At 42.9% G+C, this 17,384-nt stretch overlaps 1 protein-coding gene across 4 annotated transcripts in view; it reads left to right on the top strand.

The window, feature by feature from the left end:
• The first annotated feature begins 6 nt into the window (after positions 1–6).
• RNF157 (ring finger protein 157) overlaps positions 7–17,384 on the top strand; it is a 68,960-nt gene continuing 51,582 nt past the window's right edge. For 2 of the 4 annotated variants that reach the window (XM_046676687.1, XM_046676689.1), the window contains exons 1-2: positions 7–215; positions 15,760–15,878. In XM_046676687.1, coding sequence (XP_046532643.1) covers positions 128–215; positions 15,760–15,878 — 207 coding nt within the window. In that variant the 5' untranslated portion in view covers positions 7–127. Of the gene's footprint in view, positions 216–3,168; positions 3,442–15,759; positions 15,879–17,384 lie in introns of those variants that run through there. The other 2 variants (XM_046676688.1, XM_046676690.1) reach the window with 2 other exon arrangements.

The following is a 17,384-nucleotide window of genomic DNA, read 5'->3' as shown; positions in this document are numbered from 1 at the left end:
CGGGGGCTCCCCGCCGCCAGAGCCGCAGCGCCGAGGCGAGGCGGGCCGCGGCGGGCAGCAGACCCCCACGCCGGTTGCGGGGCGAGCGGCCGCGGTGAGCCGCCGAGGGCGGCGCGGGCCAGCGGCCATGGGGGCCCTGACGAGCCGGCAGCACGCGGGCGTGGAGGAGGTGGACATCCCGTCCAATTCCGTGTACCGCTACCCGCCCAAGTCCGGTGAGGGCCGGCCGGGCGCGACCCGGGGCTGGGGAGGAGGGCGTGATGCTCCTGGGCGCGGACTCCGGGGGTTCTGGGGACCAGATGGCCGACGTGGCTGCACAGCGATCTGGAGGATGCGAGATCCTCGAAGAGGCGTGGAGGGGTGCTTCAGGGGCCTTGGCGAGGTCGCCGCGGTGGCCAGCCGTCCGCTGGAGGACGTGAGCGGCCTGCACGCAGCCTATCTTGTGACAGACGTGTGCTGGGGGGACTGCGGCTCCCGAGGGGCGGGATGCTCCCTGCACAGGGGGGTCCCGGCCGCCCGCAGCGCCGCGTCCCCTCCCTCCCGCCCGGTGCCCTTTCTCCTCCCGGGAGCTGAGGGCTAGGTGAGGCGGGCTTGGCATCCGAAACAGGCACCTGTGGTGGGTGCTGGCCCTGGTCGGCGCATCCAGACCTCTGGAGAGGGAGGGCCAGGCACAGGTTGGAGTTAGGTTTCTCCGGGGAAAGCTTCCATTGCCCGCTGGAGGATGGAGGCTGAAGATGCGTTTGCAGTGCTGGTGCTTTCCCAGAGGCTGTCAGAAGAAATAAGTGTTTAACAGAAATGTTTGAGGATCTAAGTATCAAGAGCCACTCGGGGTGTCCCTTTGCCAGAGTAACGGCAAGCCTGGTTTTTGGAATGGGGTTAGCTCTGGGACAGGGCACAGGTATTGAAAATGTATAGAAGTCCTATATTTGTTTTCAGAATCATTGGAAAGATAGATGTCTCCAGCCTCTGGCTTGTGGCAGAAGCACTGGAGGCGGAGGAAGATTTTGACAGCAAAGGAGAGAGGATCACAAGTGGATTGAGACCCAGCCAGTTCTAAACTGCTGGTGCCTGACCTAAGGCTCTGCTCTTTATTTGTATTGCTTTCCTCAAGACTTCTGCGGACCGATGACTACCATCTTCTCTTTGGCTTAGGACCTAATGAGGATTTGGGTGATCTTGGAGAGGTGTCAGAATTGGAGCAATAGAATAAAGACATGCTAATGAGATGAGCTGGTTTCTCAGCGGTGTGTCCATTTGGTGCCAGGTGAAAGCAGGGACCAGACAATGAACCGGCACCCCTGCAGAGCATCTGCCAGAGCTGTGTTTCTCACTGCTTTTGTGCCAAAGAGTGAAGCCTTGCAGAGATGAATATGCTTAAGAGCTGTTTTAGAACAATGTAAAATAAAACCACAGATCATTAGTGTTTTAATAAAGCCCTAGCTAATTTTAACTATATGAAACCAGTGCTAAAGGAAGCGTGCATTTTGTTTTTTAATACACAAAAATATGCACAAGTATTTGTGGATTTTTTTTTCTGAAGTCACTTAGCTTTTATTGATCAGAATATGGAACATGTTTTGCTGAGCTTGGAGTTTTCAGGAGAGTTTGCTGCCTCAAGAGTATCCGCCCGTCCTTCACATATGGGAATTAGCACAGGTCACTCTCAGTAGGCTGTTCCCCAGAGGATATTAATGCAAATATGAATCTTGGATGATGTTCATGAACAGATAATGGACCCGAATAAAACTTTTCTTAACCAACACACTCACTGCCCACAATCTTAAATGATCCTCTCCATTCTGCCAATCTTTTAAAAGTTTTAACTAGTTGCAACTCATTTTTATTTGTTTGTTTATTTATTTATTTATTTATTTATTTTGAGGATTAGCCCTGAGCTAACTACTGCCAATCCCCCTCTTTCTGCTGAGGAAGACTGGCCGTGAGCTAACATCCGTGCCCACCTTCCTCTGCTTTATATGTGGGACGCCTACCACAGCATGGCTTGCCAAGCAGTGCCATGTCCGCACCCGGGATCCGAACTGGCGAACCCCGGGCCGCCGAGAAGGGGTACATGCACACTTAACTGCTGAGCCACTGAGCCTGCCCGCAACTCATTTTTACTCAGAAGTTATGTATAAGAGAAATCTTTACAGCAAGTGGACTAAATTATTTATGTTGAAGGTAAAACACAGAAAATAGGAATCAGAACACTCACGTCCCAGTCGGTGAACCTTTGTGTACTTGAAAATTTCCATGAATTTGCATACGTGCTCTAGTTTAGAGGTATCTCCCATCCTTCATCTGACCTTTAAATTGGCCTGGCCCTTTACGGAATTACAGTGTTTTAGACCTCAAAGGACCCTTGTAAAGAATTTGACCCAAGACCCACGCATTTTGCTGGTAAGAAAATGGAGGCCCAGAAAAGTGAATTCCTGTGGCCGCAGCCACCAGCAAGTCCGTGCTCTTCTTACTAAAGCATTAGCCTCTGCCTTTCACAAGGAATTGGATTTTGAACTCGTCCTTGATGATCTGTGGGATGGAGGCTATTCTGCGTCAGAACTGAAACAAAGCTCAGAGGCCTGTCCCTGTGAAGGAATCAGACTGGGTTGATTTGACAAGTCTCCTTATCTTGAGTCCTGGTAGAACAGAGCAAGTGACAGGCAGTTGTCTCCAAGTGACTGACCGAACTAGGCCGAGACTGCCCTCTGGCTCACTAGAAAGCCTCTAAAAGTCTGCTGCCTGTGGAACAGTTATTTCAGAAAATAACACTGTCATCTTCCCTGTAATGATGCTCACAGTGCCCAGCAGAAATTGCTTTTCTGGGGCTGGCCCAGTGGCGCAGCAGTTAAGGGTGCACGTTCCGTTTTGGTGGCCCGGGGTTCGCTGGTTCGAATCCTGAGTGTGGACATGGCACTGCTTGGCAAGCCATGCTGTGGTAGGCATCCCATGTATAAAGTGGAGGAAGATGGGCACGGATGTTAGCTCAGGGCCAGGCTTCCTCAGCAAAAGGAGGAGGATTGGCAGGAGTTAGCTCAGGGATAATCTTCCTCAAAAAAAAAAAAAAAGAAAAAGAAATTAAAAAAAAAAGAAATTACTTTTCATTTTTTGTATTTTTAAAGAAACCCTTTGGTTGGGTAGGCACATTGAACTGAAAACATTTAAAAATTATTGAGAACAGCTGATTTCATGGAACTTGGGTTTGTAGATTTTTTTTTAATAGAGATAGGTGAAAATAAAATAGCCTAAATTATTTAGAATTACTTGGTTTTTGGTGAGTAATATAGTCACATGGTTCAAAGTTTAAAAGCACGAGAAGGCATACAGTGACAGTCTTGTTCTCGCTTCGGCAGTTCACCCACCCAGTTCTCCTGTCTCTGCGGACACCTCCCATGCCTGTGCAACCACTGTTGGTTTCTTTGGAATTCTTCCAGAGTTTCTTGGGTAAATATAAGTATAGCATACTATTTAGGCTGTTTTGCATCTTATTTTTTTCACTTTCAGAGATTTTGGAGATCTTTTTATATTATCTCTGTATTGGAGAGATTTATTTTTAATTATTTTATTGAGATCATATTGGTTTATAACCTTGTGTAATTTCAGGTGTACATTATTACGTATCAGCTTCTGTGTAGACTGCATCGTGCTCACCCCCAATAGTCTAGTTTTTACCCCTCACTATACACATGCGCCCCTTTACCCCTTTCGCCCTCCCCCATACTCCCTTCCCATCTGGTAACCACTAATGTGTTCTCCTTATCCATGTGTTTATCTTCTACATATGAGTGAAATCACACAGTGTTTGTCTTTCTCTGTCTGGCTTATTTCGCTTAACATAATACGCTCAGGTTCCATCCATGTTGTTGCAAATGGGATGATTTTGTCTTTTTTTTTTTTTTGGCACACTGGCCCTGAGCTAACATCTGTTGCCAATCTTCCTCTTTTTGCTTAAGGAAGATTGTCATTGAGCTAACATCCATGCCAGTCTTCCTCTATTTTATGTGGGATGCTGCCACAGCATGGCTTGACTAGTGGTGCTAGGTCCATGCCCAGGATCCATACCTGTGAACTGCAGGCTGCCAAATCGGAGTACACGAACTTAACCACTCTGCCACCAGCTGGCCCCTGTCTTTTTTTTTTTTTTTAATTTAAAGATTGGCACCTGGGCTAACAACTGTTGCCAATCTTTTTTTTTCTTTTCTGCTTTATCTCCCCAAACCTCCCCCCCTGTACACAGTTGTATATCTTAGTTTCAGGTCCTTCTAGTTGTGGGATGTGGGACGCCACCTCAACATGGCCTGACGAGCGGTGCTGTGTCCGCGCCCAGGATCCGAACCCTGGGCCACCGCAGCGGAGCGCGCGAACTTAACCATTCGGTCACGGAGCCAGCCCCTGTCTTTTTTTTTTTTTTAATGACTGAGTAATATTCCATTATATATATATATACCACATCTTCTTTATCCACTTATCAGTAGATGGACACTTGGACTGCTTCCACGTCTTGGCTATTGTGAATAATGCTGCAATGAACACAGGGGTGCATAAATTTCTCTGTGTTGTTGATTTCTTGTTCTTTGGATAAATACCCAGTAGCGGGATAGCTGAATTGTATGGTATTTCTATTTTTAACTTTTTGAGAAATTCAAGAGGTTTTTTTTTGTTCTGTTTTTTTTAACTCCTCTGTAATGTTTCTTCGCATGCGCATGCCATCCCTTTTTAACATAGTCTCCCATTGATGAACATTTGGGAGGTATTGTTTTTCAATCTTTTACTATTGCAAACAATGCAGCAATGATCAATGTTATACATATGTTCTTAGATGACTTTTAGCTTTGTTAATAAATACTTGAATATTAATCACCTAAGTAACAGAAGGTATGGTGGGAGTTTGTTTCTGCATAGTATTTCTACATTAGCCTAGAAAGCTATTTATAGCACTATTCTGCATTTGGTTGTGCCTTTGTAATTTCTGAGTTAGAAGCCATGCATGCTTTTAAATCCTTCTCTAAGATCTTCTCTCTAAAAGCCCATGATCATTTGTTTAGCAAAGGTATGGCTTTGCTCAGGTGGTTGGTTTTTTACATGCCTGCCCCTCTTTTGAAAGTGGTTCCACATTGATAAAAGACATTAGGCTTGTTTTCAGTATTCAGGAAGAAATAGGTATACTATAAAGACAATTTAACTCACTTTAATTCAGTACCTGATAAACCTAGTTCATTTCTCTCTATATATTTGGGAAAACTGGAAAATAGGAGTAACTCATTTTGCTCAGGTGTTTAAAGGTAAACCTATTACAAAAATTCAGAACGGTAATCAGAGTCCTGAGCAGCTAACATCATCATTCTCCAAATTTTTTGTCATCTTGGAGTACACACACGCTTGTCGTCGGTCTGTCCTATATAGTAAGGGCAGTTGTTAAAGTGTGGCTAATAAGTCTTTGCCTGCCAAATAATTATAAGACTTTCTCTTAGCTTTCAGGAGCATCAACTTAATATTAGTTTTGAAACCAGGGACTTGAAAGTCTGCAGCTTACTACAGAGTAAAGAATTGTTTGGTTCTGGCACAGTTCGATTGATACTTAACTAAAATTAAGTAGATTTCTTAAAGTCATAGTACATGCATTTACTATCATAAGAAAACTAGACGTTGCTCCATTTAATGATGAAGACATCAAAATCAAGAGTCCAAATGCTAGTATTTTTTTGACACTTAAGATGTAGTAATTCTCCTACTTTCGAAACCTCCAATATTTTTGTTTTATTTGTACTTTACTTCATTGAGAGCAGGCTGATTTGTTTCACTTCTTGATTTTGTCTTCAGATTTAGGCCTTTGATTTCCTCATATGATGGTGGTTTGTGTCCTCTTGCTCTTCGGCATCTCCATTCTCTTTCTGTTGCCATTAGCGCACGTTATTGAGCACCAGCCATGCATTATGCATTGTGCTATGCACCAGGATATAGATTCTGATCCTTGTGCAGGGTGATTTTGGTGCCTCTGGCAAGCAGCAGGATGGAAGCCTTCATATCAGCTTTGTAATTCATGCCGTGGGTCACAGAAGGGAGTCTTAACAACACAAGCTACTTGTTGGCTGTATCAGTCAGGGATCTCCAGAGAAACAGAACCAATAGGAGATATGGATAGATAGGAAGATGTACACAGATCTTCCTCGATTTACAAAGAGGTTACATCTCAATAAGCCCGTTGTAAGTTGAAAATATCATCAGTTGAAAATACATTTAATACACTGAACCTACTGAATATCATAGCTTAGTGTAACCTACCTTAAATGTGCTCCTAACACTTAGATTAGCCTACAGTTGAGCAAAATCGTCTAACACAAAGCCTATTTTATAATAAAGTGTTGAATATCTCATGTAATTTGTTGAATACTTTACTGAAAGTGAGAAACAGAGTGGTTGTATATGTATTGGTTGTATGTGTATCGGTACAGAATGGTTGTCAGTGTATTGGTTGTTTACCCTCGTGATTGCATGGCTGACGGGGAGCTGCGGCTGCTGCTGCCCGGCATCATGAGAGAGGATGGTACTATATATCACTAGCCCAGGGAAAAGATTAAAATTCAAAATTCCAAGTACGGTTTCTACTGAATGTGTATCACTTTTGCACCATCATAAAGCCAAAAAATCATAGGTTGGACCATTGTAAGTTGGAGACCATCTGTGTGTATATATATCTATGTGTGAATGTGTGTGTGAGTATTTATGTGTGTGTGTATATATATATGTAATTTATTTTAAGGAACTGGCTCACGTGATTGCAGAGGATGGCAAGTCTAAAATTTGTAGGTCAGGCCAGCAGACTGGGAACTCAGGTAGGATTTCTATTTATTCAAGGAGTCTTGAGGTGGAATTCCTTCTTCCTTGGGGAACCTCAGTTTTTGCTCTTAAGGCCTTTAACTGATTAGGTGAAGCCTACCCATTATCAAGGGTAATCTCTTTTACTTAAAGTGAACTAATTATAGGGGCCAGCCTGGCGGTGCAGCAGTTAAGTTCGCTTGTTCCCCTTCGGCAGCCTGGGGTTTGCTGGCCTGGATCCCAGGTGAGGACATGGCACCGCTTGGCAAGCCGTGCTGTGGTAGGCGTCCCACATATAAAGTAGAGGAAGATGGGCACAGATGTTAGGTCAGGGCCAGTCTTCCTCAGCAAAAAGAGGAGGATTGGCAGCAGATGTTAGCTCAGGGATAATCTTCCTCAAAAAAAAAAAAAGTGAACTAATTATAGATGTTAATTATATCTAGAAAATATCCTCACGGCAACATATAGACTAGTTTGGACAAACAACTGGGCACCCTAGCCTAGCCAAGTTGACTCATAAAATTTAACAGTCATAGTGGCTTCCTCTTTTAACTAATTGTTCTTGCTAAGTAGGTCTAACCTCAAGTTTTTAGTCCTGAAAGAGTGCTTGTGCTGTGAAAACATATTTTTAAAAATCTAAAGTTACAGTATTTAAAAATCATTATTTAAAAATTATGCTCCTTCCAAAATTTCGGTGCTTCTCATCTAGTGTCAGAGGCAGAATGCATGCATATAGAGATAAATAAGATACAGAATATATCACAACCAAGTGGGATATATCCCAGGAATGCAAGGTTGGCTTAATATCTGAAAAATCAATCAACGTTAATACACCATGTTAGTAGAATACAGAACAAAAACCATATGCTCTTCTCAATATACGCTGACAAAACATCTCACAAAATCCAACACCGATCAATGATAACTCTCACCAAACTAGGAACAGAAAAGAACTCTCAACCCGATAAAGGGCATCTATGAAAAGCCCACAGCTAGCATCATACTTTTTTTTTAAAGATTTTATTTTTTTCCTTTTTCTCCCCAACGCCCCCGGTACATAGTTGTATATTCTTCGTTGTGGGTCCTTCTAGTTGCGGCATGTGGGACGCTGCCTCAGCGTAGTTTGATGAGCAGTGCCATGTCCGTGCCCAGGATTCGAACCAACAAAACACTGGGCCGCCTGCAGCGGAGTGCACAAACTTAACCACTCGGCCACGGGGCCAGCCCCTCATGGTTTTTTTTTTTTTGTCCTTTTTGCCAATCTTCCTCTTTTTGCTTCAGGAGTATGGTCACTGAACTAACATCTGTGCCAATCTTCCTCTATTTTATGTGGGATGGATGCCGCCACAGCGTGGCTTGACAAGTGGTGCTAACTTGCACCTGGGATCCGAACCTGCGAACCCCAGGCCACTGAAGCAGAGTGTGGGAACTTAACCACTATACCACCAGGCCAGCCCCAGCATCATATTTAATGGTAAAATATAGAATGCTTTCCTTCTAAGATCAGGAACAAGGCAAGGATGTCTGCTTTCACCATTCAGTATTGACTGGGGATTCTAACTAGTACAATAAGGCAAAACAAACACTTTTTTGTGTGTGTGAGGAAGATTAGCCCTGAGCTAACATCTGTGCCAATCTTCCTCTATTTTGTATGTGAGGTGCCACCACAGCATGGCTTGATGAGCGGTGTGTAAGTCCTCACCTGGGATCCAAACCTGCGAACCCTGGGCTGCCAAAGCAGAGTGTGCAAACTTAGCCACTATGTCACGAGGCCGGCCCCAAACAAACACATTTTTAAAGAAATTTTAAGGCATCTAGATTGTAAAGGAAGGAGTAAAACTGTCTCTATTCACAGATGACGTGATCCTGTATATAGAAAATACCAAGTGTCCCACACAAAAAAAACTAGTAGAACTAATAAATGAGTTAGGAAGTTTCCAATGCAAGATCAAGATACAAAAATCAATTGTATTTTTATATATAGCAATAATCTGAAAATGAAATTAAGGAAACAGTTCCATTCCCAACAGCATCAAAAAGAATAAAATTGTTAGGAATAAATTTAACGTAAGAAGTATAAGATTTGTACACTGAAAATTTTGAAATGGTGCCGAGATTGATGCTTTAACTAAAGAAGTTTTAAAAGATCTAAATAAATAGACGTTTCACGTTCATGGATTGAAAGACTCAGTATTGTCGAGATGATAGCGTTCTCCAAGTTGATCTATAAATTGAGTACATTTCCTGTCAAAATCCCAGTAGGCTTTCTTGAGTAAATTGACCAGCCAATCCTAAAATTCATATGGACATGCAAAGGATCTAGAATATCCAAAACAATTTTGAAAGGGAAGAGCAAAGTTGGAGGACTTTCACTACCTAATTTCAAAAATTACTATATAGCAGCGTGGTGTTGGCACAATGAAAGGGCTGTAGATCAATGGAACAGAACTGAAAGCCAGAAATAAATCCTTACGTTTATGGTCAGCTGATTTTGACAAAAGTACCGAGACAATTCAACAGGGAAAAGGTAGTGTTTTCAATGAATGACGCTGGGACAATTGGATATTAACAAGCAAAAAAATGAACTTAGACCTTTGCTTCACATCTCCAAAAATTAACTCAAAATGATCATAGAATGAAAACGCAACCCACAGAATGGGAGAAAATATTTGCAAATCATATATATGATAAAGGATTTGTAGCTAGAATATATAAAGAACTTATACAACTCAAGGACAAAAAGACAACCCAATTAAAAAAGAAGCAAATGTCTTAAATAGACATTTCTCCAAAAAAGATATACAAATGGACAACAAGCACATGAAAAGATACCCAACATTATTAGCCATTAGGGAAATGCAAATAAAAACTACAATTAAATACCACTTCACACGCACTAGGATGGCTACAATAAAAAATAGATAAATAACAAGTGTTGGTGCGGATGTGGAGAAATTGAAACCCTGGGACCCTGCCGGTGGGAACGTAAAATGGTGCAGTTGCTTTGGAGAAACAGTTTGACAGTTCCTCAATTGGTTAATCACGATATGACTCAGCAGCCCTACTCCTGAGAACTGAGCCCAAGGAAAATGAAAAAAAAAAAATTCGCACCAAAACGTGCACATGAATGTTCATAGCAGCATTATTCATAATAGCTAAAAGGTGGAAATAACCTCAAATGTCCATCAACTGATGATAGGAACAACTGATAAAAAAAATGTAGTAAATCCTTACAATGGGATATTATTGTAATAAATAAAAGGATAATAAGGAATGAAGTAATATTGATATCTGCTACAATATGGATGAACCTTGAAAACTTTATGCTCAGTGAAAGAAGTCAGGTGCAAAAGGTCATATATTATATAATCCCATTTGTATGAAATTTCCAGAAAAAGCAAATCCATAGAGACAGAAAGTAGATTAGTGACTGCCGGTGGCTGGGGGAGGGAGAGTAAGTGATTGCTAATGGGTTTCTTTTTGGATTAATGAAAATGTTCTAAAATTAGATAGAGGTGAATAACTGCATAACTGAATATGCTGAAAAACCATTGGACTCTACACTTTAAATGGATGAATGGTGTGGTATATGAATTATATCTCAATAAAGCTGCTTAAGAAATAGATTATAGACCTAAACACAAAAGCTAAAACTATAAAACCCCTGAAAGATTACGTAGGAGAAAATCTTATTTGATTTGGATTAGGCAAAGAGTTCTTTGATACAACAGCAAAGCACAATCCATAAAAGAAAAAAACTGATAAATTGGATTTCTTCAAAATTAAAAATGTTTCTGCTTCAAAACACATTAGGAAGACGAAAGGACAGGCCACCTTCTGAAAGAAAATATTTGCAAATCGCATCCAGAATATGTCAAGAACTTTTGCAACTCAATATTAAGAAGACAAAGAACCCAATTTAAAAATAGACAAAAGAGCTGAATAGACATATCACCAAAGAAGGTGTAGAAATGGCTAATAAACACTGGGAAGACGTTCACATCAGTAGTTACTTGGGAAATACAATTAAAGGCACAATGAGACAGTGCTTTACAACTGCTAGGATGGCTACAATAAAAAAGACGGACAATAGCAAGTCCTGGTGAGAATGCAGAGAACTTGGAACCTTATGTGTTGCTGACAGGAATGTGGAAAGGTGACAGCCACTTTGGAAGAGAGCGTAGGAGTATCTTAAAAAGTTAAACATAAATTTTCCTTATGATCTAGCAATTCTACTCCTGTGACTCTATCCAAAGGGAATGAAGACATACATGCATACACACAAAGAACTGTATGCAAATGTTCACAGCAGCATTGCTCATAATAGCCAAAAAACTGGAAATAATCCAGATGTCCATCAACTGGTGAATGGATTAGCAAAATGAGGTATATTCCTACGATGAGATACTGTTCAGTGGTTTAAAGGAACAAACTACTGATAAATGCTACACAACATGGGTTAACCTCAGCAACACTGTGCACAGTGAAAGGAGCCAGATGCAAAACTATCTATTGTATGAGTTCGTTTATGTGAAATGGTTGGAGAAGACAAATTGACAGAGAGAGAAAGCAGGACAGTGTTCACCTAGGGCTGGAGGATGGCAGTAGGAATCAGATGCAAACGGACATGAGGGAACATTTTGGGGTGGTGCGAATGTTTCCAACTGGATTGTGGTGATAGTTGCCAAAGTCACTGTATTGTACAATGGATGAATTTTATGCTGTGTATATTATACCTCAATAAAGCCGTTTAAAAAAGTGACGGTATAGAGGGGTTTATGCTGCCTGAATAAAATAAAGAGAAGAGCTTGATCACCAAGGGGGAGTTCTTGGGGGCAAATGGCTTTGAAGGTAGACTCCGAAGGTGGGGTAGAACTCTTAAATGGTCCAGTGTGGAGAGTAGTATTAGTAATGGCCTGAAGGTTGCCAATGTTCTTGATGGATCTAGAAAATAATGAATAGATTAATTGGTTGAGGCAGAGAATTCTCATAGAAAGGGAATGAGAAGTAAAATTTGGCAGATGGGTGGAAGCCAAAATTGAGAGGAACCAAGTGGTATTTTAAGAAAGATTTCTCTCTTAGAGGTCTAGGTTGTAGAGAGAAAAGACTGGAAGCACAGAGGTTTGCTAGGAGACTGTTAGCTGATAACCCACCGTAATCAAACTTGGGAAGGGCTGAGGTCTTGACAAGGATGCTTTGCACAAAGCACATATCCTGCGTTTTTGTCGCTTTTATTACTGTGACATTTTTAGCCTGGGTGACCAGAGAAGTGAGGTGCCATTGACAGAGATTGGAAATCTGAAGCAGAAAGTGCTTTCAAAGTGAGTCCCAAATGTCAGCCTGGGCTTTACTGCTCCTTAAGATCTAGGCAAATTAGACAGAAACCTACCTCTTCCCCCAAATCGTAGAGCGTGGCCTTCTACTGCCCCCTCCAAGATTTCTGTGAATTCCCAAGTGACAAATGTTCTGACCATGTCGGCTCGAGAGTTCCAGCTTGCTGCCTTTGCCCCACAACAAATGTGCCATCAGTCCATTCTTCAATTTCTCCAGAAAATTCCATCCACGTAAAGTAATCAAAGTATAGATTCTACTACAGATTTGTGGAGGGCGAGGAAGTTGGGGTTTACACTGCAGAAATACAAGCAGGAATAAGAAGCGTTGTCACCCTAAACGGAACTTCAGCTCAGGAGCTTTACTGGCTCTTGAGCTCATCAAACCCAGCCTTGCCGTCCTAATGTCTCTTTCCTCTCCTTTTTTTGACTCTTTCCTCTTCCCTCTCAGAAGGAAAACAAATTACAAACCGGTTTGAGTTCCATCAACAAGCAACAGAAGTACCCAAACCTTTGGTGTGTTGCTCTCCATTCTAACTAGCTCATTAAAGTATGTCCCAAAAAGAAGATGGTACCTTTGCTAAGAAGAGTTCTGGTGCTAGCTCTTAAGAGAAAATGCTCTTTAGTCTACCTTCGTCCAGAAGAAAAGGTTATTCGTTAAGTTTGAGGCAAAGATGGGATATTCAGATGAAAAGATATAGCAAGTGGTTAAAGATTTGGGCTGCAACTCCAAAGAAAGATCAGAGACAAAGATTTAGGAGTCGAGTAGGGGAAAGGAGAAGCCAACATGTATTAATTGCTCACTGGGCTTAGCCAGCTGCATACAAGTTACCTTATTTAATCCCAACAACAATCCTTTGAAAGAGGTATTATTATCTCCATTTCACAAGGCAAGAAACCAAAGCTCAAAAAAGTTAAATAATTTGACCTGGGTCACCCAGTTGGTGGAAGGCAGCATCAGGATCAAATTCGCCTCTGCCGTTTTTTTTTTTTTTTTTGCTGAGGAAGATTAGCCCTGAGCTAACATCTGTGCCAGTCTTCCTCCACTTTATATGTGGGTCACGCCACAGCATGGCTGACAAGTGGTGTACGTCTGCACCCGGGGTTGGAACCCGCAAACCAAGGCCAAGGAAGCAGAGTGTGCCGAACCTAACCACTATGCCACAGGGCCAGCTCGAGCTCTGCTTTATGTCAAAGCCTTTGCTTTGCTTCTATGAGGAAGAGAGAGAGAGAAAGAAGGAAAGAAGAGGTATATTTGTGCTCTGTATTTTTAATGCAAGGCAAACTACAATTAGCTCTAGGCTACCTTCTTGATAAGTTCTCTTCTTTTAATATTACAGCAAAGAAAGGGTATTTCCAATAGAACTCTGTCACCTTTAACCCTTTAGCCCCCAAGTCACTGGCATTCTCCTCTTGTCAGGATCAATCAGTACCACCCATAAGCTGATTAGCCAGGGATTTCACTGTCCCCACACCCCTACCCAACTGCTCACAGGTCCTGGAAGCTCGCTGTGTCCCAGACTGAACTCACCCTTTACAACTCTAGACACCAAACCGACTTCTTTCCATTCTTTATTCATGATTTGGGCAAGCCATCCATCAGTGTAAAATCTTTAACTTTTCTAGTTTCACTTAACGTATGACAAATAGATCATTTCTTTTTTTTTCTTAAAGGATTGGCACCTGGGCTAACGACTGTTGCCAATCTTTTTTTTTCTTTTCTGCTTTATCTCCCCAAACCCCACCTGTACACAGTTGTATATCTTAGTTGCATGTCCTTCTAGCTGTGGGATGTGGGATGCCGCCTCAACGTGGCCTGACGAGCGGTGCCGTGTCCGCGCCCAGGATCCGAACCCTGGGCCGCCGCAGCGGAGCGCGCAAACTTAACCACTCGGCCACGGAGCTGGCCCCAAATAGATCATTTCTATGTGTGGGAAATATATTTTACTGAGGTTCAACAGTACGTGACAAATCATCTGCGAGGCTGCTTCTGCTTAAGGCAACCGGGCACCTTCCCTCTCTATAAATTATGCACTTGGAAAATAGGGCTAGCAAGTACTAGACATAAATGGTTGATAATTAAGCCTTCCTGAGTGATGAGCTGTGCTGGCGTGTTGCTGCAGGTGGCTGCTCTTTGCGTTTTTAAGTTTTGATGGGGCACTTGCAAGAGCTCCTCCATGATTGCTTTGACTTTGGTGGCTGTTACTCTATCAAATAACGTTCACCTGTTTGGTGTTTAGTTAGAGAATTGCCTCACCTTTTGGGGAAGAATTTTATCCACATTGTTTTGTTTAATAAGTGTTTCTAGACTAAAGCACCATGTGTAGAAACTCCAAAAATGAACGTTGGGTTCAGTTTTTCTGCTAGGATTTTCTTCTGTCGTCCTTCCTATGGCTTCTTCACAGGCTGAAAGTGCTGAATCTCATTTTTCTAAGTTTGCTGTAAACCTTCAACAAAAATGGAAACCGACTTAGGGAGTCTGTCTATCTCCTAGCTGTATAACACATAACGAAGCCTTTGCCATTTCATAAGTTCTTTGTATTAATCCAAGAATTGGGGTCCATGAGAGCATTGATAAGGCGTACGATGGTATGAGCCCTCACTTTGGACAGCTTGCCTTTATGGGAGAATTAGAGTATAGAAATTTGGGTTAAGAGGCATTCATTTAATCGTCAAAGTTGGGAAGTATTCCCAGATGGACTCTGCAGTGTCACCTAAGCCTCCTTTGGTGACCTCGTGCCATCACATCCTGGCACAGGTCCCGGTCTGTCGGGATAAAGCAGTTGGGGATTCTGACCCCTGAATGCTGATTGCATCCAGTTATTGTGGGTTGAAAATATCCCTGCCTCCTGGCTGATCCAGGGGAGCAAAGAGGGCCTGCATGACGGATGTCCCCACGACATTGGCCATTGGCATTGTTAGTGAATTTGAGACCAAGCGTGTGTGTGTGCGCGCGCACGTGTCTCTTTCTTTCATAAAACTAAGCTGTTGTCCAGTTAAACTCCACAATCTGTATGGTAACTGGTAGGTAAAGTCAGGGGCAGCTGTATTATCTAAATTCATATTTTCCTATTAAATAATCATTTTGAATCAAATACGAGAAATGAAGAGCCTTGAGTGTGGAGGGTTGTGGAGGTCTGTAGGTGGTGGTGGGACTTCTGTGTATAGGTATGAGCTGGCTTAGGAAAATTTAGGCAAAGAATTGTATGTGTGTGTATATGTGCTGACACCTGTGGTTGAGAATCCTGAGTGCATGGAGGAAGAAGAATAACCACTTCAAGTTAAGGAAAAAAATCAGGACAAAAATACGGATATATTGTTCACTAATGTGCCTTGTGGCGCCTTCTGGTCTTCTTGCTGATGGTGTTAGAGACAGATCATGATAAGGATTCAACTAAGAACGTTAAAAGGAAAACAATGATCTATTTTATGTTTGGTGTCTTGGGTTCTCACTGCTATCATTTTGCCTATTTTGTGTCATTGTCCCAAATCAAGAGAAGAAAGCTCTCCGAGGGTTCAGAATTGCTCTAATTATTTGTTTGAAGGGTTAACGTTTTTTCGAATTGGCTTTTTGGATTGGTTTAGTTTGACTGGCTTCTGTTTGGTTTCTCTCTAGGAAGCTACTTTGCCAGCCACTTCATCATGGGAGGAGAGAAGTTTGACTCCACTCACCCCGAAGGTTACTTGTTCGGAGAGAACAGCGATCTGAACTTCCTGGGGAACAGACCAGTGGTGGTATGGTTGTCATCCGTTTACTTCCACATGGGCTGAGTGGCCAATTCAGTTTTATAAAAATAAGTTTGTAGCTGCTGGTTGAGCAGTGTTCGTAGGGTGGTCTGAGTTGAGAGGGCCCTGGGAGCCAGACCGCAGCCTCTCTGGGGGAGCTGGGTCTCCTGGCACTAGAGGCTGTGGAAAGGCTAGAGTCTGCCTGGGGGTGAGGGCAGCTCGCACAGCCAGCTCTCCAGGGGCTGAGATCTGCCTGAATGCTGCCGCTGTGGACAGCACTTTCACAGCCCCGATAGCTTTGCTTTTTGTCCTTCTTCCTAGCACCTAGTACCATACAAGCTTTTATTTCTCTGTCTCGCCCTGTTTATTATCTGCCTTCCCCTTTAGAATGTCAATTTCATAGGACAAGGACTGTTTTTATCATCCCAACGCCCAGAACAAAGCCTGGTACTTAATGATAAGCCTTTAATAAAGACTCATTGAGGGGCTGGCCTGGTGGCGCAGTGGTTAAGTTCGCACGTTTCACTTCTCAGGAGCCCCGGGTTCACCGGTTCAGATCCCGGGTGCGGACATGGTACCGCTTGACAAAAGCCATGCTGTGATAGGCATCCCACGTATAAAGTAGAGGAAGATGGGCATGGATGTTAGCTCAGGGCCAGCCTTCCTCAGCAAAAAAAGAGGAGGATTGGCAGTAGTTAGCTCAGGGCTAATCTTCCTCAAAAAGAAAAACAAAGAGAATCGAATGAATGACTGAAGAAGTTTCCCTTGATATCTGAGTTGATATTAGATTATGTCTCTCTCGGTTCATTCAACTCATTTCATAAGCTTTTTATGGAGCATTTTCTCTGCACCCAGCTTGAGGCTTTGTAATAATAGCTGCCGTATAGCTACTGAGTGGCTACTGTGTGCAAAGGAAGGTCCTAGAAACTTTTGAGACATTTTTCCTAATCTTCATAAAGACCCACCCAACAGAGGCTTTATTATCAATCCCATTTTATCCGTGAGAGAGCTGGGGTTCCAACAGGTAGATAATGATAATGGCCAGCATTTGTGACTTGCACGCTGTGCTCCTGACACTGTTCTAAGTGCTTCACATAAAGTTTTCCCAAAGTCACCTAACTAGGTCTGCCTGGTCACAGATCAACCACCGTCCCGCTGCTTCTGGTTGCTTCAGAACCCTGCCTTCGTCCAGAAACTCCCAGTTTAGTGGGACAGCCAAAAGACAAGAACAGGATATGTTTAAATAGCAAGAAAAGTCTAAACTGATTGGATTCCGTAGGAATCGGGAGCAGGGGGAGGAGCATGGCGAGGACCGCTTGCCTGGCGCGGACCGCTTGCCTGGCGCTGGTGTCGGGAAGAGGTGGGGGGAATTGAGCTCGGTTGGAGAGTGGCCGCCTTTTACCCCGGCTTTCGGGGCGAGGCACAGAGTGCAGGCCTCAGGTATTCCTGGAGTTGTTGAGTCAGCAGACATTTCCTGAGCCGCCACCATGTGCCAGGGACTGTGATAGGCGCTGG

The sequence above is a fragment of the Equus quagga genome, chromosome 11, assembly GCF_021613505.1.
Source record: "Equus quagga isolate Etosha38 chromosome 11, UCLA_HA_Equagga_1.0, whole genome shotgun sequence".
NCBI classification, from domain to species: Eukaryota; Metazoa; Chordata; class Mammalia; order Perissodactyla; family Equidae; genus Equus; species Equus quagga.
Note: the sequence above shows the minus strand (reverse complement) of the source record. Positions and strands in the feature narration are given on the sequence as shown.